This window comes from Caenorhabditis briggsae (assembly GCF_000004555.2).
Source record: "Caenorhabditis briggsae complete genome, chrI, whole genome shotgun sequence".
Classification (NCBI taxonomy): domain Eukaryota; kingdom Metazoa; phylum Nematoda; class Chromadorea; order Rhabditida; family Rhabditidae; genus Caenorhabditis; species Caenorhabditis briggsae.
In genome coordinates, this window is record NC_013489.2 from 6,107,230 (window position 1) to 6,127,662 (window position 20,433).

The window sequence follows — 20,433 nt, forward strand, 5'->3', positions numbered from 1 at the left end:
ACTTTTCTCCGGAGGTTTTTCCCCGGAGTTTTTTCCCCGGAATTTCAAGGGTCTCTCCCTTTAAAAGTAAATGCTGCATACTCGCTCTTTAGCACGATTCTTCTCTGATTCCTCCTCGTTTCGCCTGCACTCTCCATCCATCACAAGATTCCTAGCAACCATTACACAACAATATTCGATATTTGTTCACAAAACTGTTTCATTTCAGAAGTATAATGAAATGTCGGTGACTCGGGTGAATCTAGAGGCTTATTGTGGAGTTAGTGATGAAGTTGCGAAGCAGGTAAAGAAGTATCTGCTTGGAGATTCTGCTGATGAATGTGAGACAATCCTTGGCTGCAAAAAATATACATAATTATTTTCCAGCAAGATTTGAGCGCAAAAACTCGGACAGTTCCGACGGTAACGAAACGCAGTTCTGCAAAACTACAGAAAGGAAAGAAAATGTAGAAGAATGGGATGATTGGGGTGACAAGCAAGACGCTGAAAACACCACAGAATCAGATGAATCGATGAGAAATTGGTTGTTCCGATGTGATTTGAAAACTTACTCCGATGCGGAGTATCTTCTAGTAACTTGGGAATCGCGATTTGTTTTACTTCGGAAGCCTCCAGATGGTAATTGATTCCAATTGAATAGTTTTAAATAGTTTTCAAATTCCAGAGAATCAATACAAAATCGTATGCAAACAATATATCGAAGGAGACCCAGTTGGTAATGAAATTACAGCTTCTTGCATCTTCGGATTAACAAATGTGAGGCACATTGAGCTGTTGGATTCAATAATCATCGCACTTGGAACGCTGGATGGGCATGTATATTTCTTCACTGAGCAAGGGACGATGTTGTATTATGATCGATTTTCTATATTCGAACCTGTGAATAGTTTGCAATTTGATGTTGTAAAGGTGAGTTCCGTAACTGTGCCCAAATTATTATGTTCTTCAGACCGGCCAAACGTTTCTCGTCGTCTTCACCAAAGGATTCTTCATGGTCAACCCAATATCACTGAAATCTGTTCTCTACCAATGTAAAGTTCTAATTGCGAAGGGAGAGAAAACAGTGAAACAGATATCTGAGTCCATTGAGCTTCAATCGGAACTTTTGGCTCCTGACATCAAAGGAAACATTATCCACGTTGTATTCACTGGTCTTCAAAAACCATCCACTTTTGAGCAATACGTTTCGGCTTCCTATGATTCTTTTTATGCAAAAGTAGAGAAACCATCACTTCCTCTATATTCAACGTTCATGGTAACAACTGAAAAAGAATTCGCTGTTTTTGTTTGGCATGATCGAGAAGAGCAAGAAAAACTATTAGATGATGTAATTAAATACGGAAAGTCACTGGTTCCTTCATTCGGAATTCGAAAGTTTTTTGGAATTTCCACAGAGCCCACTCGAGTCGCCTCCCATATGAGATCCGCCGTTCATGCTCCAACAAGAAGCTTGATTCTGGAGACTAGAATAGCTCAGACTGTTTCTAGATCACCAGACTGTAACTATGTCGCAGTCACAGACCGACTGGCAAGAGTAATTATAATAGATGTAGGTTGAAAGATTTTTTAAATTCTCAAAGAATTTAATTTGCAGGTTATCAATCGCCAAGTTGTCCTAATATTCAAAGGGTATCGAGATGCTTCCGTGTCATGGGTTTCTTCGACGCAAGACGACAGATTCGCTCAATTTCTCACTATCTTCGCACCACGACGATCACTTCTAGAAGTCTGGACAGTTTTGGGAAACGTCAGAGTTTGTGCTCAACACGTGCCATCTTCTGAATGCAATGTGGTTTCTGGTGGAGAGAATAAAATGCTCTGCGGCCGATGTCACATGCACACTGACTATAATTCGTTCTTCATTGATGAGAAAGGCGAGTTTCATCGAATTGTGATGCCATTCCACCTCGCGTTGACAAGTAGAGCGAGACAAGACCAACACGATCATCTTCGTCTGAAAGAGTTGGAGCATCAGAAAGTGGGATCTGGTGACTGGTTCAAGACATTTTCTGATCTGCGAATGACTACATCTCGAAAAATCACGTTCCAAAATGCACTTCATGGACTGTCAACTGCCGAAGAAGCACACAATTTTATCGCAAGAATCAAGAGTCTTCCGAATGCTGGCTCGCTAGCAGATTTACCAAATGTCGCTGAAAAATCGATCGGATTTTATGCTAGAATAGTGGCTGAATCGAAGCCCGCTATCGGAGAATACGAGAAGAAGTCGGCATATGAATTAGATTCAATTGTGGAGAGAATTCTGGAATGTCACATGGAACGGTTTGGAGAGCGTTCGGATGCAGTGAATGATTCGTTGAAAGTGGGAGAATGGCTAAAACATGTAGATTTGTCACATGAGGATATCGATGTGTTTTCAGAGTTGGTTTACTTGAAATACGAAATTTTAAGTTACGTTTTTTTCAGGCATTGGTCCGAAAATCGTCGTCTTCTTTTGGCTAATCTTATCTTCGCCCCTCTTCTCGGATCATTCCAAATTGATGAGTACTACGATACTGTACTTGAGAAACTTCCTGTAAATCGACAGAACATTGTGAAGCTTTTCTATTTAAAACTGAACAAGTCAACCAATAAAATCGATTGGAGAATATTTAACAGGATCGTTGAGCTATTTGTGAACCTCGAAAAGTCGGAGACCGGTGTTTTCGAAAGCGTTGACCGGATGGCTATGGACTCAAAGAACGTGACTCTCGGAATACTTCTCTTGGCTGTTTGTTGGTGTGCTAGAAAACAAATGCGACAATTGAAACATCAAGACAAATGCTCGGAAGATAACTTAGAGGAATCAGAACATGAAGAAGAAGAACACGAGGGAAATGAGGAGAAGAACAAAACATTCGAAGAATGGGACGCAGTTTCTCCAGAAGTTGAGCATCTGGATAGTATCATGATGTGTCTCCATTGTGTAGCTCTTGCCCAATCATTGATAGATGAAGATCCATGCGATGTAAGGATATCTGACGTGGCACAAAGGATAGATTCGTATATCCGAGAAAATGTAGGTCTTTATAATACTAAACAAATGCATCCTGTTTCCCAATATTTCCAGGTAGCCAAATGGGTAGTCAATGAGTCTATCGAGACGGAAGTTCTTGAGAAACTGTTTCCTCGTGACCCAACAGAGGTGCTTGCTGAAGAAGGGGACGAAGAAGATCGAAGAAACAAAATGATCGTGGACTTTCCAGAAGACAAAGAAACTATCGTTGAAAGGATGTATCAGATGATTCCTAGAGTCTTCGAACATGATTTGGTGGTTGCTGGTAAGTATTTTAACAATCGTTTATTTTTGTACTCGGGTGAAAATGATGAAATGAAAAAAAAATAGGTAACATTTGTATCACGAAAAATAAAAAAAAGAATCGTATTTGTGATTTTTCGATATGCATTGTTCTATTCGATAACCCGTGGCAATATTTCTACTTTTTCTGGCATTCTAATCTAGAAATTTCTCTCTCCGATGCGACTCCATCTTCTGATTGTTTCGAAGTGAGCGAAGGTTCTCTACTCTGACTTCTGGATGCTTCCTCTCTCATTACTGAAAATTTTTCAATAACAGTTTCCCTCTTTTTTTATCTAGATTCACCAGAATACTTCAGCCTTTCACGATATCTCTTATTATAAATTCTATGAGCGGCTTGTCTTTCTTCGGCCGACGAACTTTTACTCCAATCTGGAAGCGGAGTTATTCCATCCTCTGGATCATCGTTTGGTGACCTCTTGATCGGACTCGGATCCCATTGCATCTCCAGTTTTCCCGTTGAGATGAACCTCCTCTTTGCCCTATACATTCTTTTTCTCATACGTTCTCGTTCTCGTCGTTCTTCCGATGTATTACATCTTTGCCAGGGCTTCTTTTCCAGAGTGAAAACATCTAGAATTGAAGAAGGTGGTGGAGATGACGTGGATTCTGATGTTTCTGGAGTCATCTCTTTGATTTCGAGTACGGGAGATTCGTCACTGCCGTCCGAAGAAGGCGATTCTCCAAGAACTAATCCCATCTGAACCAGCTGTGCCATAATATGTTGGGCATCGAATTCATGTATCTCTTTTGTTTCTTCGACATCGTCTGCTTCTGCAGGATCAACTTCCATAGCGAATTCATCAGTGTTTTCATATTCTCTCTGTGGTTCGGTTGGTTGGTCCTTTTCCTGTGTGCTTTGTTGGAATCCCGTTACTGAAAATCAGAGCAAATAAGAAATGTCGATGCGATTCTTATTAGAAACTCACGGTGTTTCAAGATCTGCTCAGTTGTCAAGCCACCCTCTTTCAATGCATGATCCTTCTTTCTTTGACGCTCTCTACGCTTTCTGATTCTATCCTTTTCTCGTCGAATTTCAGTTAGTCTAGTTTTCTCGTCACTAGCTGCCTGTAGAAGAATACGCTGAACGATATCTGCTGGATCAGTTGGAGGCTGAGACACAGATGCTGTAGTTGGTACTTCTTCCGGCTGCTCTATTTCCTTCTTAACTTCCATAGTTAGAACTGAATCTATCAGGGATCCTCCATCTCGTCGTTTGGCTCTGAATCTCTGCTGACGAATCCGGTTTGTTTCTCGAATCTCTTCAGCGGTCTTTTTAGGAGTTGAATAGCTCCTTTCTGGCTTTTGTACTTCTACGACTCCGGTGATAGCTTCTAGAAGACGTGCTTCTTCTGCAAAGAAGTTGAACTCAGAATTTATCAGGGTGTTAGTACCTCTTTTCTTAGCACGAAACCTTCTTTGTCGGAGCTTATCGGATTCTCGACGCTCGGCAAGTGTTCGTTTTTTGCGGACACCGGTTTCCATATCACCTGGATGAATGAGAGAATCTAGAGAGTTGAATTCTGGGAACGTGAAGAAGATGAAGAAGATACTAGGGGGTGAGTAACGAATAACGTGTGGACAGGGGAAGATAGTGAGTCCTACTAGTACTGTGTCAACAAACAGTTCACCAAAGGGACACAGGAATCGATTGTCGGCAATGTTGTGGCGGTCGTCGCGTGTGTCAAATGTGTATGTCTCTCCCTCTACTTCTCGTTCATCGGCCCCATCTACCCGACCGCCTCCGTCACGTTACCAAGGACATAACACGCGTCGGGTGGTCGGGGTGAGAAGTTAGAAAGAAGAAGGGGCGAAAGATGAGAGGAGAGGAATAGGCGCAGAAACAAACATACAAAACACACATCGAGAGATATATCAGGCCAATTCGGAAAGAGGTGGAAAAGAGAACGAGACGACACCTGAGACATCCAGCGCCGTAAGGAAAAGTTGCGATTCAAGAAGTAGAAGAAGAAGAAGACGGTGATGACGTTTTATATGGGTGCATTATGAATCAGAAGCAAATGGTTGTAGAAAAAAGGCGCTGAAAAGCAAAAGTTGAGAATAAAAGAGTAGAAAAATGAGAGAGGTGGAACGGTTGGAACGAAATACGGATGTTGGGTGAAGAGGGTGGCGCGACGGAATGGAATTGGAAAGAATGACGGGACACTATCCACCGCATTCGGAGTGGTGTTTTGTCTCTTTGTGTGTGTGTGTGGTGCTTGTGTGACAGAGAGACTGCACAAACAGTGTGCGTGTGCTCCCGACACTGCTGCTCCGTAACGGATGGACAGGCGGAAAGAGCGCAGCACCCGTATAGCAGGGACACTAGACGTACGGTTTGGAATGAACGTCGGTATGGGAGTCGACTGTAGATCAGATGTGAAGAAAAATGAAAAAAATTGAGAAAATAGCGGAGGGGAAGGCGAAGGCGGTCTCGAGGAGGGAACAACGAATTTTGAAAAAACAACTGTCATGTGAACTGAAAAGGATTACTGTAGGACAAAAATTCAAAAACAGAAACTGAAAATAATCAGAAAAACACATTTCAGATGTTTGCTGGGAGATGATAACGCTATGGTTTCGGGAAAAGGATCAGAACTTCTCAAATATAAGTGTAAGAATTATTTTCTTTCTATCCCATCAAACCTATTTCTATTTCCAGGAGTGCACTTCTCTACTACCAAAGTCTGTTGTTGATCCACGTCTTCGTCACGGAATTGCTCGTCTCATCTGGGACAAATTTGTCGGCGCTGCTTTCCAATCTATTGTTCAGATGGTTGAGAAAACTGGACGCAGGCCGAAAGATCGAGAGTGTCGAAAAGAAATTGGTATGAGAGAAGTGAGATTGGAGGAGTTTTTGGTGGAATGTGAGAAGTTTTTGGACATTTTCATGATTTCGGTGAGAGATATACCGGCGCCGATGGATTTTAAACAAGATCTGTTGATTGAGGTAGGAATTAGGTTCAGAAGAAGTTTTTGTAGTTCACATAATGTGTTTTAGATGGCCTATTCCTCATTTTCGTCTCATTTGCAACAATCGAAAATTTCTCCAAGGCAAGATCAGCTCTGGATGCTTGCAGTTCGTCAGCCACTTGTCAATTTTCACCTGGTACTCCATCATCAACATCTTGCACTAGCTCTCCGTCTTCAACTAACCACAGGTCTAAAATTCCACCCATTACGAAATCTGTTTTGTGTCACCGGGAATCGTGCGTTTTTCGCCCCGCTTGACTCGCATCCTTTGATTCCATTGGATCGAGTTGACGATGCAACTATGGAGAAGAGGCACGCGTTTTTGATCAAAATTGCGGAGCAAGGAGGAATGGAAGAGAGGAGGCTGGCAAGAAATCTTGAGATGGAATGGAAGTTGACTGTGAACGAGATTTCATTTATGGTATGCATGAGTTTTAGAATAGGATTTATGTTTGATACTTTTAGCAAGCATTGGCATCATTCCGACACGGAAACGATCAACAAGGGAAACTAGAACTGGCTTCTTGTGTTCGTGACGATCGGTCAGCTGTGGCATTAGCACGAGTATTGGCGGGAAGACTCATCCAACTGGCCACTGAAGCCAACAAACGATTCAGTACTGCACACTCTCAGTATCTGTGTGCTCTTGCCGGTGAAGAAGCAGCCCGAGTAGAATTATACGAAGGAGCCGAGGGAGATCCACTGATCGAATCCAATCCAAAGACGTGGCAAGAAGCAGTGTCGTCACTTGGTAAAGCAGGAAATTCGGTGCCACAATCAGCGCAGGCCGCCATACCATTCGTTCGAATGAACGATATTGCCAAATTGTATTTTGGTGCTCAATGGGTCAATAATTAGTCGTTTTACAGCCTTTCATTCATGTACATTTGCATAGTTTTTTTTTCATTTTCATTTCAAATTTCAAATATTTAAATGGGTTTCGAGTTGCTTTTTTTTACTATTGTGCTGAAAATTGTGATCGAAACTGTATCATTGCATAAAGGATTGTTATTGTTTATTCAAGATGAACCCTCTTGCAGAGAACTTATCAAACTCAACAAATAAACTAGAATTGTCGTTTGACAAAATAAAATTCTTTTTAGAAAGATCGATTTTAAAATGGTTCCCAAGATTATCGAATTGTTCAGATGTTTCGAGACTCCATGCAATTGAATCAAAAGACGATACAATGGTTGGGATATCGGGCCACAATCGGTTGTAGTGGAACTTCGAAGGTTTTCCGCTGGATAGTGATTTCTGAAAAATTGGAACGATACACAAGAAACTCAACTTAGTAAAAAAGGCTGTAGGATATTTTTCCTACAGTAATCCTTTTCATTTTCTCCGAGTTTTCCCCTACCGTAATCCTTTTCATTCTCGAATATTTTACTGTACAGGAATCTTTTTATTTTCCAATTTCTTCCTACTTTCTCATTTTTTATGTTTTCCCACAGTAATCCTTTTCATTTTTCGAATACTGTACCCTACCGTATTTTTTTCCAATTCCCAATATTTTCCTTACAGTAATCTCTCATTTTTGAATATTTTTCTCTACAGTACCCCGTTTTATATTCCAAACATTTTACCTTACATTAATTCTTTCAGTTCTTGAATATTTTTCCCTACAGTAATCATTTTCATTTTTCGATTTTTCCCTATAGAAATTATTCCAATTTTTGAAAATTTTGCCTCACAGTAATCGTTTCTGATCCGACGTAGCTTACACTTACTTTCAATAGCTCAACGACGCCCTCATCATTGATAAGTGTTGTTTTGTTAATAACTTCGTCTCCTTCTAATTCCATGGAGTGATTAAGAGTCAACATTAGATTACTACGGATCTTCTTTGCAGTTTTCAATTGTTCCAAACTTCCCATTTCAGATGGATCATTCACATTCTTCACTGTTATTGAGACATTCAAACTATCTAATCCAGGCTTTGCAAACTGTACGATTCGTTTCGTCATTTCTTCAGAAGAATCCAGAAATATCGATAATTTTCTGACATTTAAAGTTTTCTCTGGAAGATTCGGAATAATTATTTGCTGTTCATTATCTTCCTCATTGAAATTGAGTCTTCCGATGAACGAAAAATTCAATGTATCGATTTCATTATTTTGAGATTTCATCATCTTCTGGAGGCTTCGCCAAGCAACTATTTGAAAATCTTCGCTCATTGAAAAACTGTTAAAAGGGAGAAGATTTTTGGATCTAAAGGATATAATTTAGGATTTATTAGGTTTTTTTTCAAACCTTCGAACTTCTGTATTTCCCTCCGAGTGTCCAAAATAATCCTCATATTCTTCATCGTATCGGATTATGATATACTGGAAGAAAAACTTTTTCTTGAACTGGAACTTTGAGTTTTATTCACACTTCGACTTGCCATAAAATTAACTTCCCGAATCGGTTTGGACACTAGGTCAACAAACAATTTGTCACCCCAAGAACATTGTCGCAAATTTAATCTGAAATAAATAATGGAATAAAAACTACCGTAACGCTTGTAATGTAGGGACCGCACACTGTCAAGTGTGAGCTTAGCTATCTTGGTTTCCATAAAAGATATCAAAAATTGTCAACTGACAAAAAACTTCTGATATTATGATAATCAATTTATTAGTCGACAGCTTTTTGATATCTTTGACAGTAACCGAAAAAAATTGACTCAAAGTTAAAAGTTAGGAAACTCTTCTATTACAGGTTTCATGGTATGTAACATTTAAAAAAAAACCAACCTGTCGATTCTACACAACGGTTCCACAATAATTCGTTTGACATCTTTTGGAAGATTCGGCCAGCAGACAGACATTTGCCAAAAATATAAGGAGAAGGAAAAATTAATCAATGTGAATTTCTCTTATCAAAAGTTTCACACATGCCTGTGAGTCATTAGACAAATAAAGACATAACAAGGAGAATTTATAAAACTTTATCCACAAACAAATTTAAAGAATAACTCCAACAACATCTTGACGACCATTACAAAATTCTAAGAATAGATTTACATGTTTTTCGGGGACTGATACCAGAAAATATTGGCAACCTGGAAGCATTTCGTAATCAAATGTTTTGAATCTTTCAGCGATTTCCGGAGAACATGGGATGGAGTTGAAGTGTTTAAGGACGCCTTGGGGGGGGGGGGGTTTTCCCACCTCGAAACACTCGAAACTTTTGCGGGTTTCCTGTCTCGATACTTTTCTGAAAAATTAGAGGTTTGTGAGGTGTTCACTTCTTAATATTTAGCTCATATCACGCTGGTATGCAAAAATCGGAGCTGTGGGAAGGAACGCCGGAGGCCGTGGCCGAAGGTCCCACAACTACAACTACAGTAACCTAAAAACCATTTTTTTTCGAAGTTTTTCTTCTTGTTATTTTTACTAATTTCCAATTAAATGTTTTTGAAAACACGAGACATTAAAAATCCTGAAATTAACAATATTTTTAGGTTACTTTAGTTGTCGCTGTGGGACCTACGACCAATTTCCGCGTGAACTTTTTTTTGTCCTAGAAAGTACCCAGTTGCCCCACGTATCTCAGGTGTCACAGTGACTGAAACCCGACGAATTCAGTATTCACCAAGTGTATTGTTCATCGTTTTTGACAAGAATCTTCTGTGATAAAAGCGATGGAAAACAAGGAGGTCGGGATTCTCGAAACTTGAGAATTTTCCAATGATTAAAACTATTTCTAGAGCTCTCTCAAAACGATTACCCAGTGCCTGGATGCGACAGAAACGGCGATAGAAGCAATTCGTGAAGGAGACATTTACCGTCGTGAGACTTCTTTGGAACTTCGCGGTATTCAGCTTTTGAGTCATGAAAATCTGGGAAAACTGAAGTCGATGCTGGCGGAACTGGAGGAGCAAATTGATAGAGAACGGGTTGGAAACACGAAATGGATGGAAAGACGAGTGGAACAAGCAAGAGCAGTGGCTGATGCGGCTGTGAGTCAGATGACATCTGGATACTTGGATACACAGTTTCTTTCAGTTGAACTCAACATTGATGGTTAAGGATGTGCAAACTCTGGAGAAGAAAGTGAACATTCTGAAGGATTCCATTATCCAGATGAACAAGTCCTATAGAAACTACTCGGCTAATTTGGATATGAAGGATTTGAAAGAACAAGTGATTGAAATGGTTCAACGTATTGAGAGAATGGAGAGAGAAGCGTTGGATGGATATCCGACTGATGAGCCATCTGTATGTTATCGTTTTACTGAAATGTTCTAGACTTCCAAAACTTCCAGATGGAACGTGTGTTCCGTGGTGCAATTGAAGGGCTCTACGGACTGCAATCATCGAATCCAAAAGTGATGCAAGAGGCTAAAAAGTTGGCTCAAGAGTTGAGTGTTTTCCGTGACGCGGCAGCTAACAAGGTACTAACAAATTATATTCAAATTCAAAATTAAAAACTTCCAGAATTTCTATGCGATGATCTCTTCGAAAACCGGCAAGTCGTCGGCCGAATCCTTGTCAGCGAGTTCTTCGGAAACTCAATTCACTTCAGATGCAAGTGGATCTTCTTCTTCTTCTTACTATCAATCTACCAATACTCCTTCCACTTCCTCTACTCTTTTTTCCAGTAAAAAATAAGGCGATTCAGAAAATCAGATTCTTTAAATATTGCGAATGAAGTGTGTTTTGTATGATATTGTTTTTTTTTCAGTTGAATTCCCCTTACTGGCAGTATATTACTCTGAGGCCATATGTAAGAAAGTGGAAAACCGTTTTTCGGTGTTTGGAAAACGATTTTCTGAAAGTCTGACAAGAATTTTTACAGTGATTACATGCATTTTTAGTCATTTTTCAGCCCCGAATCCATTTTTAAATCGAAATAAATATTTTAACACTGTCAGAAAAGCATTTTCCAAACATCGGAAAACGGTTTTCCACTTTCTTGCATCTGGTCTAATTTTTTCGAGGATGGGCGGAGCTTATATCCGGTAGCAAAATCCTTAAAGGAGCATGTATTTTTCGAAATTATTTCCTAGACTTCTTATTTCGATTTCTCGAATTTGGATTTTTCCACAAAAATCCGGAAAAATCGCAAAAGTTCGCACAAAAACAAAAAAAAAATCATCGAAAAATCGAAAAAATAGGACGGAAAATAATTCCGAAAAATACATGATGCTTCTGGTACAAAAAATCGAAGCTGTGAAAAAGGAAAACCACAGTTACCCAAAATGTTTGGTCCTTTTTTTCCAGATTTTCTCTTCCACAACTCCGATTTTTGCATACCAGCATGATATCGAACCTAAGCTCCGCCCACTCTTGAATTTTCCGTCGCAACGAACATTGAAATCAGAGAATCCATAAAATTGAACTTACCTTCATTAGATTCACAACAAAACATTGATCAAAAAAAAAGTGGATCAATGCTGATATCGGATCCTTCCAGTCTAATAACTTCTTCTTTTTTCATCGCTATTGCACACCACAATTTCTTCGCAGTTTTCACTTGAATCAGTTCTCCGAATCCCGTCGATAGTCTATATGGATAACCAATTTGATCAACATGAAGACTTTGGATACATGGTTTCATTGAAAGAATTAATGGGTATAATGATTTACACGAAATTGTATTTCCAGGAAGAGGAGGTGGAAAATTGAAATTTTGAGCTGAAAATCGGAAAGCTAATCGAGATGAAAGATTCAATTTAATTTTGACTCACGATTTTCGGCAACTTTGAATTCAAAAACTAGAGAATCTACAGTATTGTTTTGTTGATCTAGAATATTCTTAAAATTTTTCCAGGCAGCTTCTTGGCAATTGATATTGACTACTGTAGTTTCAAGAATATCTTGTTTGGACCATTTGAACCTTCTCTTTTTCAACAAAAAGGATTTGTTTCTTGTACGGAAAATTTAAAAATCTCACCTTACAACTTCAGTCTTGTTGTTCAAAAATGAGTCATTTTCTCCATGACATCTGAAAACTTCTTTTCCATCTTCTCCAAATTTTATTTCGACTTCATTCTGACTCTTTAACACAAACGTTACTTCAGATATCGGTTGATCATTTTCGGACATTTTTCTGAATCACCATTATTATTGGTAGGTCAAATTGAACAGAAACCAACCCAATTTTTGAAATAGTGTCGCCAAAACTGTTCATTTGGAAAGTGTGTTGATAAGAAAATTCAAACAAAATGATGTTTGCAAGATGAGTCATTAGGAAGGCCATAAAAATACAACAAAAACAGGTTATGCAAAATTTCAGAACTAAGAAGAGTTTCCGCAGTTACCTGAGAATGATCCTAAAATTGAAAAAAATTAATCAAAAATATTCTCGAATACTTTAGACATCAATAAAAAGAAATCAAAAAAGTATTGCCCCGGACGGGATTCGAACCCGCGATCGGTTGCCCGAATGAGAACATAAGTCTCACGCCTTCGACCACTCGGCCACCGGGGCACATATTCTGAAAATTGTGAAACTCTGTCAAAAGGGACCCTTTTGGGGTAAAAAGAGTGGTTTCCGGGGTAATCGAGTACGAGGAACACGATGAAAACAACAACAAAACAATGAGGATGATATTAATTTGTGAAAACCTCATAAATAAGGCAAATACTCATTAGCTTGATGATCTTTTACTAAATGCTCACTTTCTAGATATGCTCATTTGCTAAGTTTGTTATCGTAGTCTAGTTATGCTCTGAACACACGGTTACATTGCCACTGAATCAAACGCCAGACCGAATAAAAATGATTTGCTTTTTTTCTGGCTAATAGGAATACATCTAGAACATGACTTAATAATTCTTCTCATCATAAGACTAAGTCGTAATTACATGAACACATGTATCCGATAAGATCGATGAGGCATAGCGGCTCAGCAAAGAATGGACTTTCTTTTCTATTAGCCAAACTCACCGAAGAGAGGAGTAATGTAACAGTTCTGGTACAAAGGAAACACAGTATAAAACTTAAAATTTTTAGATCATTTTGGTTTTTTTTCGGATCGCATCACTAATAAACTTTTCCGTTCTAAAATTTCATAAATACAGTCTAGTCAGATAGCTAAAACATTGTCAAAAAAGTTTTAAAATGCTTTAGACGTCAATAAAAAATCAAAAAAGTATTGCCCCGGACGGGATTCGAGCACATATTCTGAAAAATGAGCAACTGGGTTAAATGGGACCTTTTTAGGCTAGAAAGGGGGAGAAAGGGGAAGAAAGGGGTAATAAAGTACGAGGAACACGATGAAAAGAATGACAAGACGATAAAATAATTCTGAAACTGTGAACATCTACAAAATATTTTGATTGTAATGTGCAACTTGCAAGTCAGTTCAGACAGCTGGTAGAATGAAGTTGGTCTGCACTTCATTGAAATTGCATGAGTATCAAGAATAGAAAATAGAGTTTCATTACAATGTAAATATAATACGACTACTCTTTCTTATTTTCAACATACTTCTAGAGAATCCCGCTTACTCTCAAAAGTTCCAGAAGAAGATGCGCCTGCTCGAAACTAATGAAGGAATTGCTCCGGCAATTTTTTTGGAGTAAAATAAGGCAGTAAAGAGTAACCTATACCTAGGGTAACGACGGAAGAAATGATAAGAAGATAAAAGGATTCTGAAACTGTAAAAATCCATAGTCGAAGTTTTCATTTATTGGTTATTGAATTTTTTATAGAATAGTAGCTTTTCGTATTTCTAATTGGATTAAAATAGTACAATTGAAATAAGAGTAATCAATCATTTTTCTCCAGATTGCGTATTGTCCAATTTCAATTCTGCTTCTGCGCTTGTCTTGGGAGCTTGTGGGGACGTTAACGTGGATGGAGTGGCGGCTCCAGATGCCTTTTTGTATGTGGACAACGGCTTTCGAGTTGACGCATTTTGGGTTGTTGTAGAGAGACGAACGTCGGCTTTGCTTGGACGAGGACGAATTTTCTAGAACAAAGATTACTTTACAAGTTTATACAGGTTGAAATACTGTGTGGGCATTTTCATATTCCTAATTGTATTATCAATTCAACTTACACTGATCTTTTTCTGCAATACACTTGGTCCTTCATCTGGTCCCACCCACGTCTTTTGAGTTGGCTCCTCTTGATACCAGCTCCTTTGTGTTGGTTCTGGAGACAATGATTTTAGCTTTTCTTCCTTTTTCTCTTCCTTCTTTTCTTCTTTCTCCTCTTTTTCTTCTCTTTCCTCCGCCAATTTCTTATCCAGAACTTTCTTGACAGCCGCTTCAAAATCTTCCTGTTTCAGGAATTTTGATCTCAATTCTCCAGCAGCGCCACCATCATCTTTTGAAGAGTTCTCCGGATTACGGTATGCTCCTCTATCGGATTTTTCATCATCCGTAGAGATAATTCCCATTGCTGCACTTTTTGCAATATTCGGGAATTCGTTGATAGGTCGATGCGTCTGAAATGCTGTCGTCGAATCTCGAGCACTCGGAAGAACTGAATTCAAGAGATTGGCAAATTGTGGATCGTCAGCCATCGCTTCATGAACTCGCGACATTTTCACAGGAACAGCCGACCCATGCATTGGATTAGCGTTCTCACGAACCACTTCTTGCTGGAAATGGGACTCAATAAATCCAGCATTCCAACTTGGATCTTACCAAATTAGTAGGAAGACGAACTTTCATGTCAACCAACTTCGGTGGTTTATCATAGAAATCATTGATATAACTCAACGAAACCATCATATTTCTTTCAATTAGTGCATTCATTTCAAAGTCGTCGTCATCCATTCCAAAGGGATTTAGCATCACAAAAGCTGTCTGAAAATCGAAAAAGGTGTTTTCCAATTGTCAGATTCATACTCACTTTTAACCATCCAACAAACACAATAAATTCAATGACTGCATAAACTGGAAGATAGAAATCAATGACTCCTTCCCATGATTTATGATCCGAGTGAATGGTTTGTGCAGAGAAGCAAGTGATCACAAAATAACAAATAGTACAAATATGGACTGATTGTACATAGACCAGCGGTACAGTAATACAATCATGCGATAGAATTTCGTGAAGTTGTTGACGATAGGCTAGCACAGTTTGGTTCAGTTCAATATAATGAAGTTCATCCAGAAGACACTTCTTTTTAGCGGAACGAAGGTAGTCAAGGATCCATTCAATCGGTACCCATGGTCGCATTTCTTTCTGGAAGATTTGAAAATTTATTATAAACAATTTAGATGATTCTTTTCGCATTCCAGGAATACTGTATCCTAAAATTGGAAATCCTAATCAAAATAATTAATATATTATTGTCGGAATTATAAAACTGCGACCTGCGGTGTATACAGACTCATTGCAAAACACTCAATTTTTGTACTGAGTCTGCATTCACCGAAATCGCATTTTTATAATTCCGACAATGTATCTGATTAATATACTGAATAAAAAATCGAAGCTGTGGAATAGAAACGCAAATTTTCGTGTTTTTTGATGAATATCTGGTTATTCTAAAAAACTTTCTAAAACTCACACTAGAAGTTTTTAACTTGGTCAGCTCTTCCTGCGTCAACAAGGTCGGTGTCATAGATTTCACCGACGGAAACCGTTTCTTAATTCTCACAGAAACGTCCCGAAATACGAGAACATATGATAACCAGAGATATCTCATGATGTTCTGCCGAAACAGTCGATCTTCTTGTTCGTACTTTTTTCCACGGGCTCTCAGAAAAGCAGTCAGTTGAAGAGCACAAGTATCCGGCCAAGGAATTGTCATAAAGATGCTCCACCAACGAGTCGATACATAGGTCACAAAGAATCCAATCGCAAATGTCATCATAGTCCGACATTTTCCGGAGATCTGAAAAACGTTCCTACTTAGATATGTCATAATGTATTGTTTCACCTCTCTACACCTATGAACAATGTGTTCATACGTCTCTGCAGCACTTGAACCAAGAATAAAGAACTCGTAAGCATTCCGAATATTAACAAAAACGAACAACCAAACGATCAGCTCCATATGAATCGATTTCCAGACACTTCCTTTCCATCGAAACAATAGTTTGAAAAAGGTCCATGTGTTGGCTGTAGCCACATCTCGCATGTACCCACAAGTCATACTTGATTGAAGCCTACTATACGACTGTCAAGTACGGTACTTGATGACTGTTTGTGACTCGGTAATCGCGTATCACTCGGTACTGAAACTGTCATCTGAAAATATATGTGAAGGTCACGATAATACAGTTTTAGAAAAATGGTTTGTATGACGTTTATAAAAGACTCAGTTTTCTAGAAGAATCCGAAATCCAAAATGTTAAAATTTTTGAATTTCCAAATAAATCTTCAAGTTTCTGAATTTCTGAGCCTTTTTTTTCTGAATGTTGATTATTTTGTAATCGTCGCACTAACTTCTAAACTTCCGAATTTCCGAGTTTTCGATTTTCTTAATTTTTGAATTTTGTAAAGTTTTGAATTTCTCGAGATTTCAAATCCGTTTGGATCTTTTTTCTCGATCCTCAGTACCACAGAAAAAAAGAATGAAGTCTCAAATCGTTCATTGAGCAAAATTGTATTATTTAGATTGTTCTAAAAACATTCGGAACCCTCACTGATATATTGTATCCCAAACACTCGTTGCTTTTCCGAAATGTTCGAATGCATAAAAAGAGGGCATGAACTATATGCGCATAAAAGACATTAAACTGATGGTTGATGAGTTGAATGACTCCCGCGACGATCATACGGGCGGCTCACACATCTGCCTACGGTATGTGGCGGGCGGACCAAATGTCAATATGTAAATGGTTCTTGAGAAAAAAAATAGGAAAAAAGAAAAGTTTATTGACATCAGAGTAACGTTTGGGAGACTGGATGAATATACAATTTTGTAAAAGCTGTAATTTAACGAAATGACTAGAAACGATTTATAGATAATATCATCGGGATGTGTTCGGTCACAGGAACGAAATGTTTCAAAAGAATCGAAAGAAAAGTAGTTTATGTTCTAGGAGGAAACTGGGGGAAAAGTGGTAATGTTGGCGGCGGTGGGAGCGGAGAATTGAGAAGATCACAGAGAATCGATTCGAGTGGAGTCGTGCCAAGAAGACGTGAGAAGAAGAGTCGAGAGATCGGAAGGTGTCGCGTGGATTTTAGAACCTCAAGACATTCGCATAGCTGGGGGTATCTCTGTAAGCCATGTGTATTTATAAATTTGATCAAAAATTTTTTAAATTTGGTTGTCGTTTAGTTCAAAATCAACCCAACTACCGTATTTTCTTTAATAAAAGAGAAAATACATGTGCGCTTTGAGATAAATTATCTCTGTTCTTTCAAAAGATATCAAAAACCTGTCAACTGATCAAATAATGGTGATATTATGATAAATAGTTTATCAGTTGAAATTTGTTATATATTTCTTGAAGGAACCGAAATCATTAAGCTCAAAGTAGGTTTGGCTTCTATCAGGTTATGTAATCCTAACCTCATTTCTCTTGTTCATTTTGCAATATTCGTCTATTGCTGATGTTAACTTCTCCACAATTTCATCAATTTTGATCTTCTCCTCCAATGGCTCCTCATCTGAAAACGTATATTTTATTTCAACAATTCAGAAGTCATTTGGCGGTGTCGACGAAAAAAGGAGAAGAAGAAGAACGGCGTTATCTATTTCGGAAACGACTAAAAGAGAGCGTATAAATTTCGGAGAGAATTGAAGTGCGAATGGCAGATGACATGTCGGCTGGGATTATGGAAATGGAGAAGAGAATCATCGAAAAAGAGCAGAACCCAGAAGCTCTAATCCCCTCTTGGATTGCCCCACCTCATCTAGGAAAGGGGAGGTATACGGTAGGTCACTTTGAAAGAATAGGAAAGCATCGGGGATTACTGTAACTCACCACAACTAAAAAGAAGAACGGCACGAAGAGATTGAATTTCAACGGGGTCCAGATGATAGTCACGTAGTTTGTCAAGTTTGGACTGGAAAAAAGAGTTAACGGAATTACTATCAAAGAGCTAACCTGAAATCCAAGAAAAGGGAGCTCATCGAGCATACTTCCAACTTCAATGATCTTCTCGTCACTCTTCTCATCTTCCGATTTCGAACCTGGAGATGAAGAAGATCCACTGCTACTGTCACCGGATGTCAAATGAGTTGCCAGATTGATTCCGAAATTTGAATGAGCCAAAGCGAAAACGAAGATTGGCGTCCAACTGTGACGGAGAAGTGTCAATTGGTCAGATTTTGGCAAATTGTTCATGCTGGTACGGGCCCAGTGAACAGTGGTAAAAATAGTTTGAGCGGCAAATTCGAAGATTGACTCTGAAGTTTGGAGTTTGGGAAATATACACTCTAATAGAGCCAAGCTTTTCAGCTCAATTATTTCGGTTCTTATTAGAGATATAAAAATGTAGTCAAAAAGTTTGTTCAAAGCATTGGGTCATAATCAGAAATTCACATGTTGTGAACTTTACAACATGAACTAATTGAATCCAGAAAATAATGAAGCTGTGAATGAAGATATACGCATTCCAAATTCAAAAACTACTAACCTTTAACAGACGGCTTGGCGAATTGTGCAACCGCAGTCATCAACGGAGTTAATGGAACTTGTAGAAATGGAAATGGTGTTCTCAAAAATGGATTTGGCGGGAAGAAATTGGGCATTTGAACCGGCAGACGACCTCGTTGAACTGCTGAAACTGCGGTCTGAGTCTCATTGGATCTTCGCCCTGTATCAGATGAAATCCACATGAGAACCACAAATAATGAATAATGGGAGAAGTTGAAATGTCTGATAGACCATAAATTCTAAACTTCTAAGTTGCTAGGTCATCAGAATGCAATCCAACATCAAACATCGTAAAAGCTGTGATAGAAGGACTTCTAAATTAAAAAAATATTTTCTCTAAAAAATTTGCGATAAATTTTCAAAATCCAGTTTCGAAGTACCGTATTTCCTCTAATAGAAGCCAGCCCAATCCGTTAACTTTGAGCTCAATTATCTCGATTCTTGTGAGAGATACCAAAAAAGTGCCAACTGATAAAACATTGGTGATATTATGATAAACAGTTTCTCAGTTGTCAAATTTGTTAAATCTTTCACAGAAATCGAAAAAATTGAGCTCAAAGTTTACTGTTTAGGTTGGCTCCCATTAGAGGAAATATGGTAGTTGGAAATCAAAATTTCTTGCCTTTCTATTACAGGTTTTATGACGATCTATTCGCTCACCTTCTTTTCTCATTCCCATTCGAATGCATTTTGTCAGTCGACAGTATTGACATTGATTACGGTGTTGAACGTCAATCGCACAATTTTTTGTAGCTCGACACGTGTACGAGAGAGAACGACGAATCGATCTGTGGATTGAGATTTTGGAAAACGAGAAAAAAAGTGGTTATTTCGATACTTATTTTTGTCTCGCTTTCCCCGTTCAACAAACAGTAAGAGGAACGATGTCTAGTTAGTTTTCGATTTGGAATGTCATAATTTAAAATGGGGTTTCAGCAAAACTTCTCCTCCTCTTTCTTGTCTTGTGTGCCACTCAATTGCAGACTTCTGTCCATGGGTATCACTTTTGAAATTTAAAGGATAGTTTCCAACATTTTCAGACAAAAATCACGTCTCCCTGGACTCGAGACAAACCGCGGAAAACCGTACCATGGAGTACGACAACCGGAAAGACGAATGGATGAAATACCCGAGTACGATAGAGAAAAAGGAGTGTGAGTTGTCTCAAAAAAAGATTTTGATTTTGAAGAAATATTTCAGATTTTCGCGCAATAAAAGAGCTGCTCCTCCAACTCAACCTACTAAGAAAGCCGGTAATACAACAGCAGGACCCGTAAATAGAACTCATATGGCTCTGGTTGAAAAGAGAGTGTAAGTTGATGTTGAAGAAACAAAAAAATTTCTAAAATCTACTAAAACTTCTGAATCTAAATTTTTTCAGAAAAGGATTCGTGACAGTCTACGGAGGTCTAACCGGAGCCCTTATCTTCCTCTGCTTTGCCAACATTGGGCTCTTCATTTGGCTCTCGATCACCCTCAAAAAGCTAAAAAAACCTTAGTGAACTCGTGTCTTCTGTATACCTTTTAAAGAAACTCTTGCATCCCTCACAACTGAATTGTCCGTAATGTTTTCCACTTGATTTATCCCCACACACAACACAATCCGTCACATCTTGACTCGGGTCTGGCATTGAGCCG

At 38.7% G+C, this 20,433-nt stretch overlaps 6 protein-coding genes and 1 non-coding gene across 8 annotated transcripts; 3 read left to right on the forward strand and 4 right to left on the reverse strand.

Annotated features, from left to right (window-relative positions):
- Positions 1-220: 220 nt before the first annotated feature.
- Positions 221-7,150, forward strand: Cbr-rbg-2 (the record flags this gene model as incomplete). Its single annotated transcript, XM_045236045.1, has 8 exons — positions 221-320; positions 367-618; positions 665-909; positions 950-1,549; positions 1,595-3,281; positions 5,869-6,269; positions 6,321-6,713; positions 6,758-7,150. The coding sequence occupies 8 exons, from the start codon at positions 221-223 to the stop codon at positions 7,148-7,150; spliced, it is 4,071 nt and encodes a 1,356-aa protein (XP_045093720.1).
- On the reverse strand, positions 3,438-4,804 carry CBG08239 (the record flags this gene model as incomplete). The annotated part of the gene is made up of 4 exons (XM_002639865.1): positions 3,438-3,556; positions 3,605-4,195; positions 4,249-4,671; positions 4,714-4,804. The coding sequence occupies 4 exons, from the start codon at positions 4,802-4,804 to the stop codon at positions 3,438-3,440; spliced, it is 1,224 nt and encodes a 407-aa protein (XP_002639911.1).
- A 2,770-nt stretch (positions 7,151-9,920) lies between the features above and the next one.
- On the forward strand, positions 9,921-10,890 carry CBG08242 (the record flags this gene model as incomplete). Its single annotated transcript, XM_045236058.1, has 5 exons — positions 9,921-9,935; positions 9,987-10,238; positions 10,285-10,497; positions 10,545-10,673; positions 10,717-10,890. The coding sequence occupies 5 exons, from the start codon at positions 9,921-9,923 to the stop codon at positions 10,888-10,890; spliced, it is 783 nt and encodes a 260-aa protein (XP_045093721.1).
- A 1,738-nt stretch (positions 10,891-12,628) lies between these two features.
- Positions 12,629-12,712, reverse strand: CBG28810. Its single transcript has one exon. It is a non-coding gene (tRNA).
- Positions 12,713-14,000: 1,288 nt separating this feature from the next.
- On the reverse strand, positions 14,001-16,340 carry CBG08243 (the record flags this gene model as incomplete). Its single annotated transcript, XM_045236061.1, has 6 exons — positions 14,001-14,198; positions 14,289-14,834; positions 14,881-15,042; positions 15,089-15,424; positions 15,753-16,079; positions 16,125-16,340. 6 exons carry the CDS (start codon positions 16,338-16,340, stop codon positions 14,001-14,003), a joined length of 1,785 nt encoding a protein of 594 aa, XP_045093722.1.
- An 881-nt stretch (positions 16,341-17,221) lies between these two features.
- On the reverse strand, positions 17,222-20,426 carry Cbr-unc-55 (the record flags this gene model as incomplete). Of its 2 annotated transcripts, none has more annotated exons than XM_002639868.2 (7): positions 17,222-17,410; positions 17,706-17,803; positions 18,121-18,202; positions 18,244-18,545; positions 18,776-18,916; positions 19,456-19,583; positions 20,317-20,426. In XM_002639868.2, the coding sequence occupies 7 exons, from the start codon at positions 20,424-20,426 to the stop codon at positions 17,222-17,224; spliced, it is 1,050 nt and encodes a 349-aa protein (XP_002639914.2). The 2 variants fall into 2 exon arrangements, with proteins under 2 accessions (XP_002639914.2, XP_045100934.1); XM_045236069.1 differs by having other exon boundaries at positions 18,776-18,955.
- Positions 19,912-20,294, forward strand: CBG25322 (the record flags this gene model as incomplete). The annotated part of the gene is made up of 3 exons (XM_045236073.1): positions 19,912-19,949; positions 19,996-20,106; positions 20,177-20,294. 3 exons carry the CDS (start codon positions 19,912-19,914, stop codon positions 20,292-20,294), a joined length of 267 nt encoding a protein of 88 aa, XP_045098767.1.
- Positions 20,427-20,433: the final 7 nt, after the last annotated feature.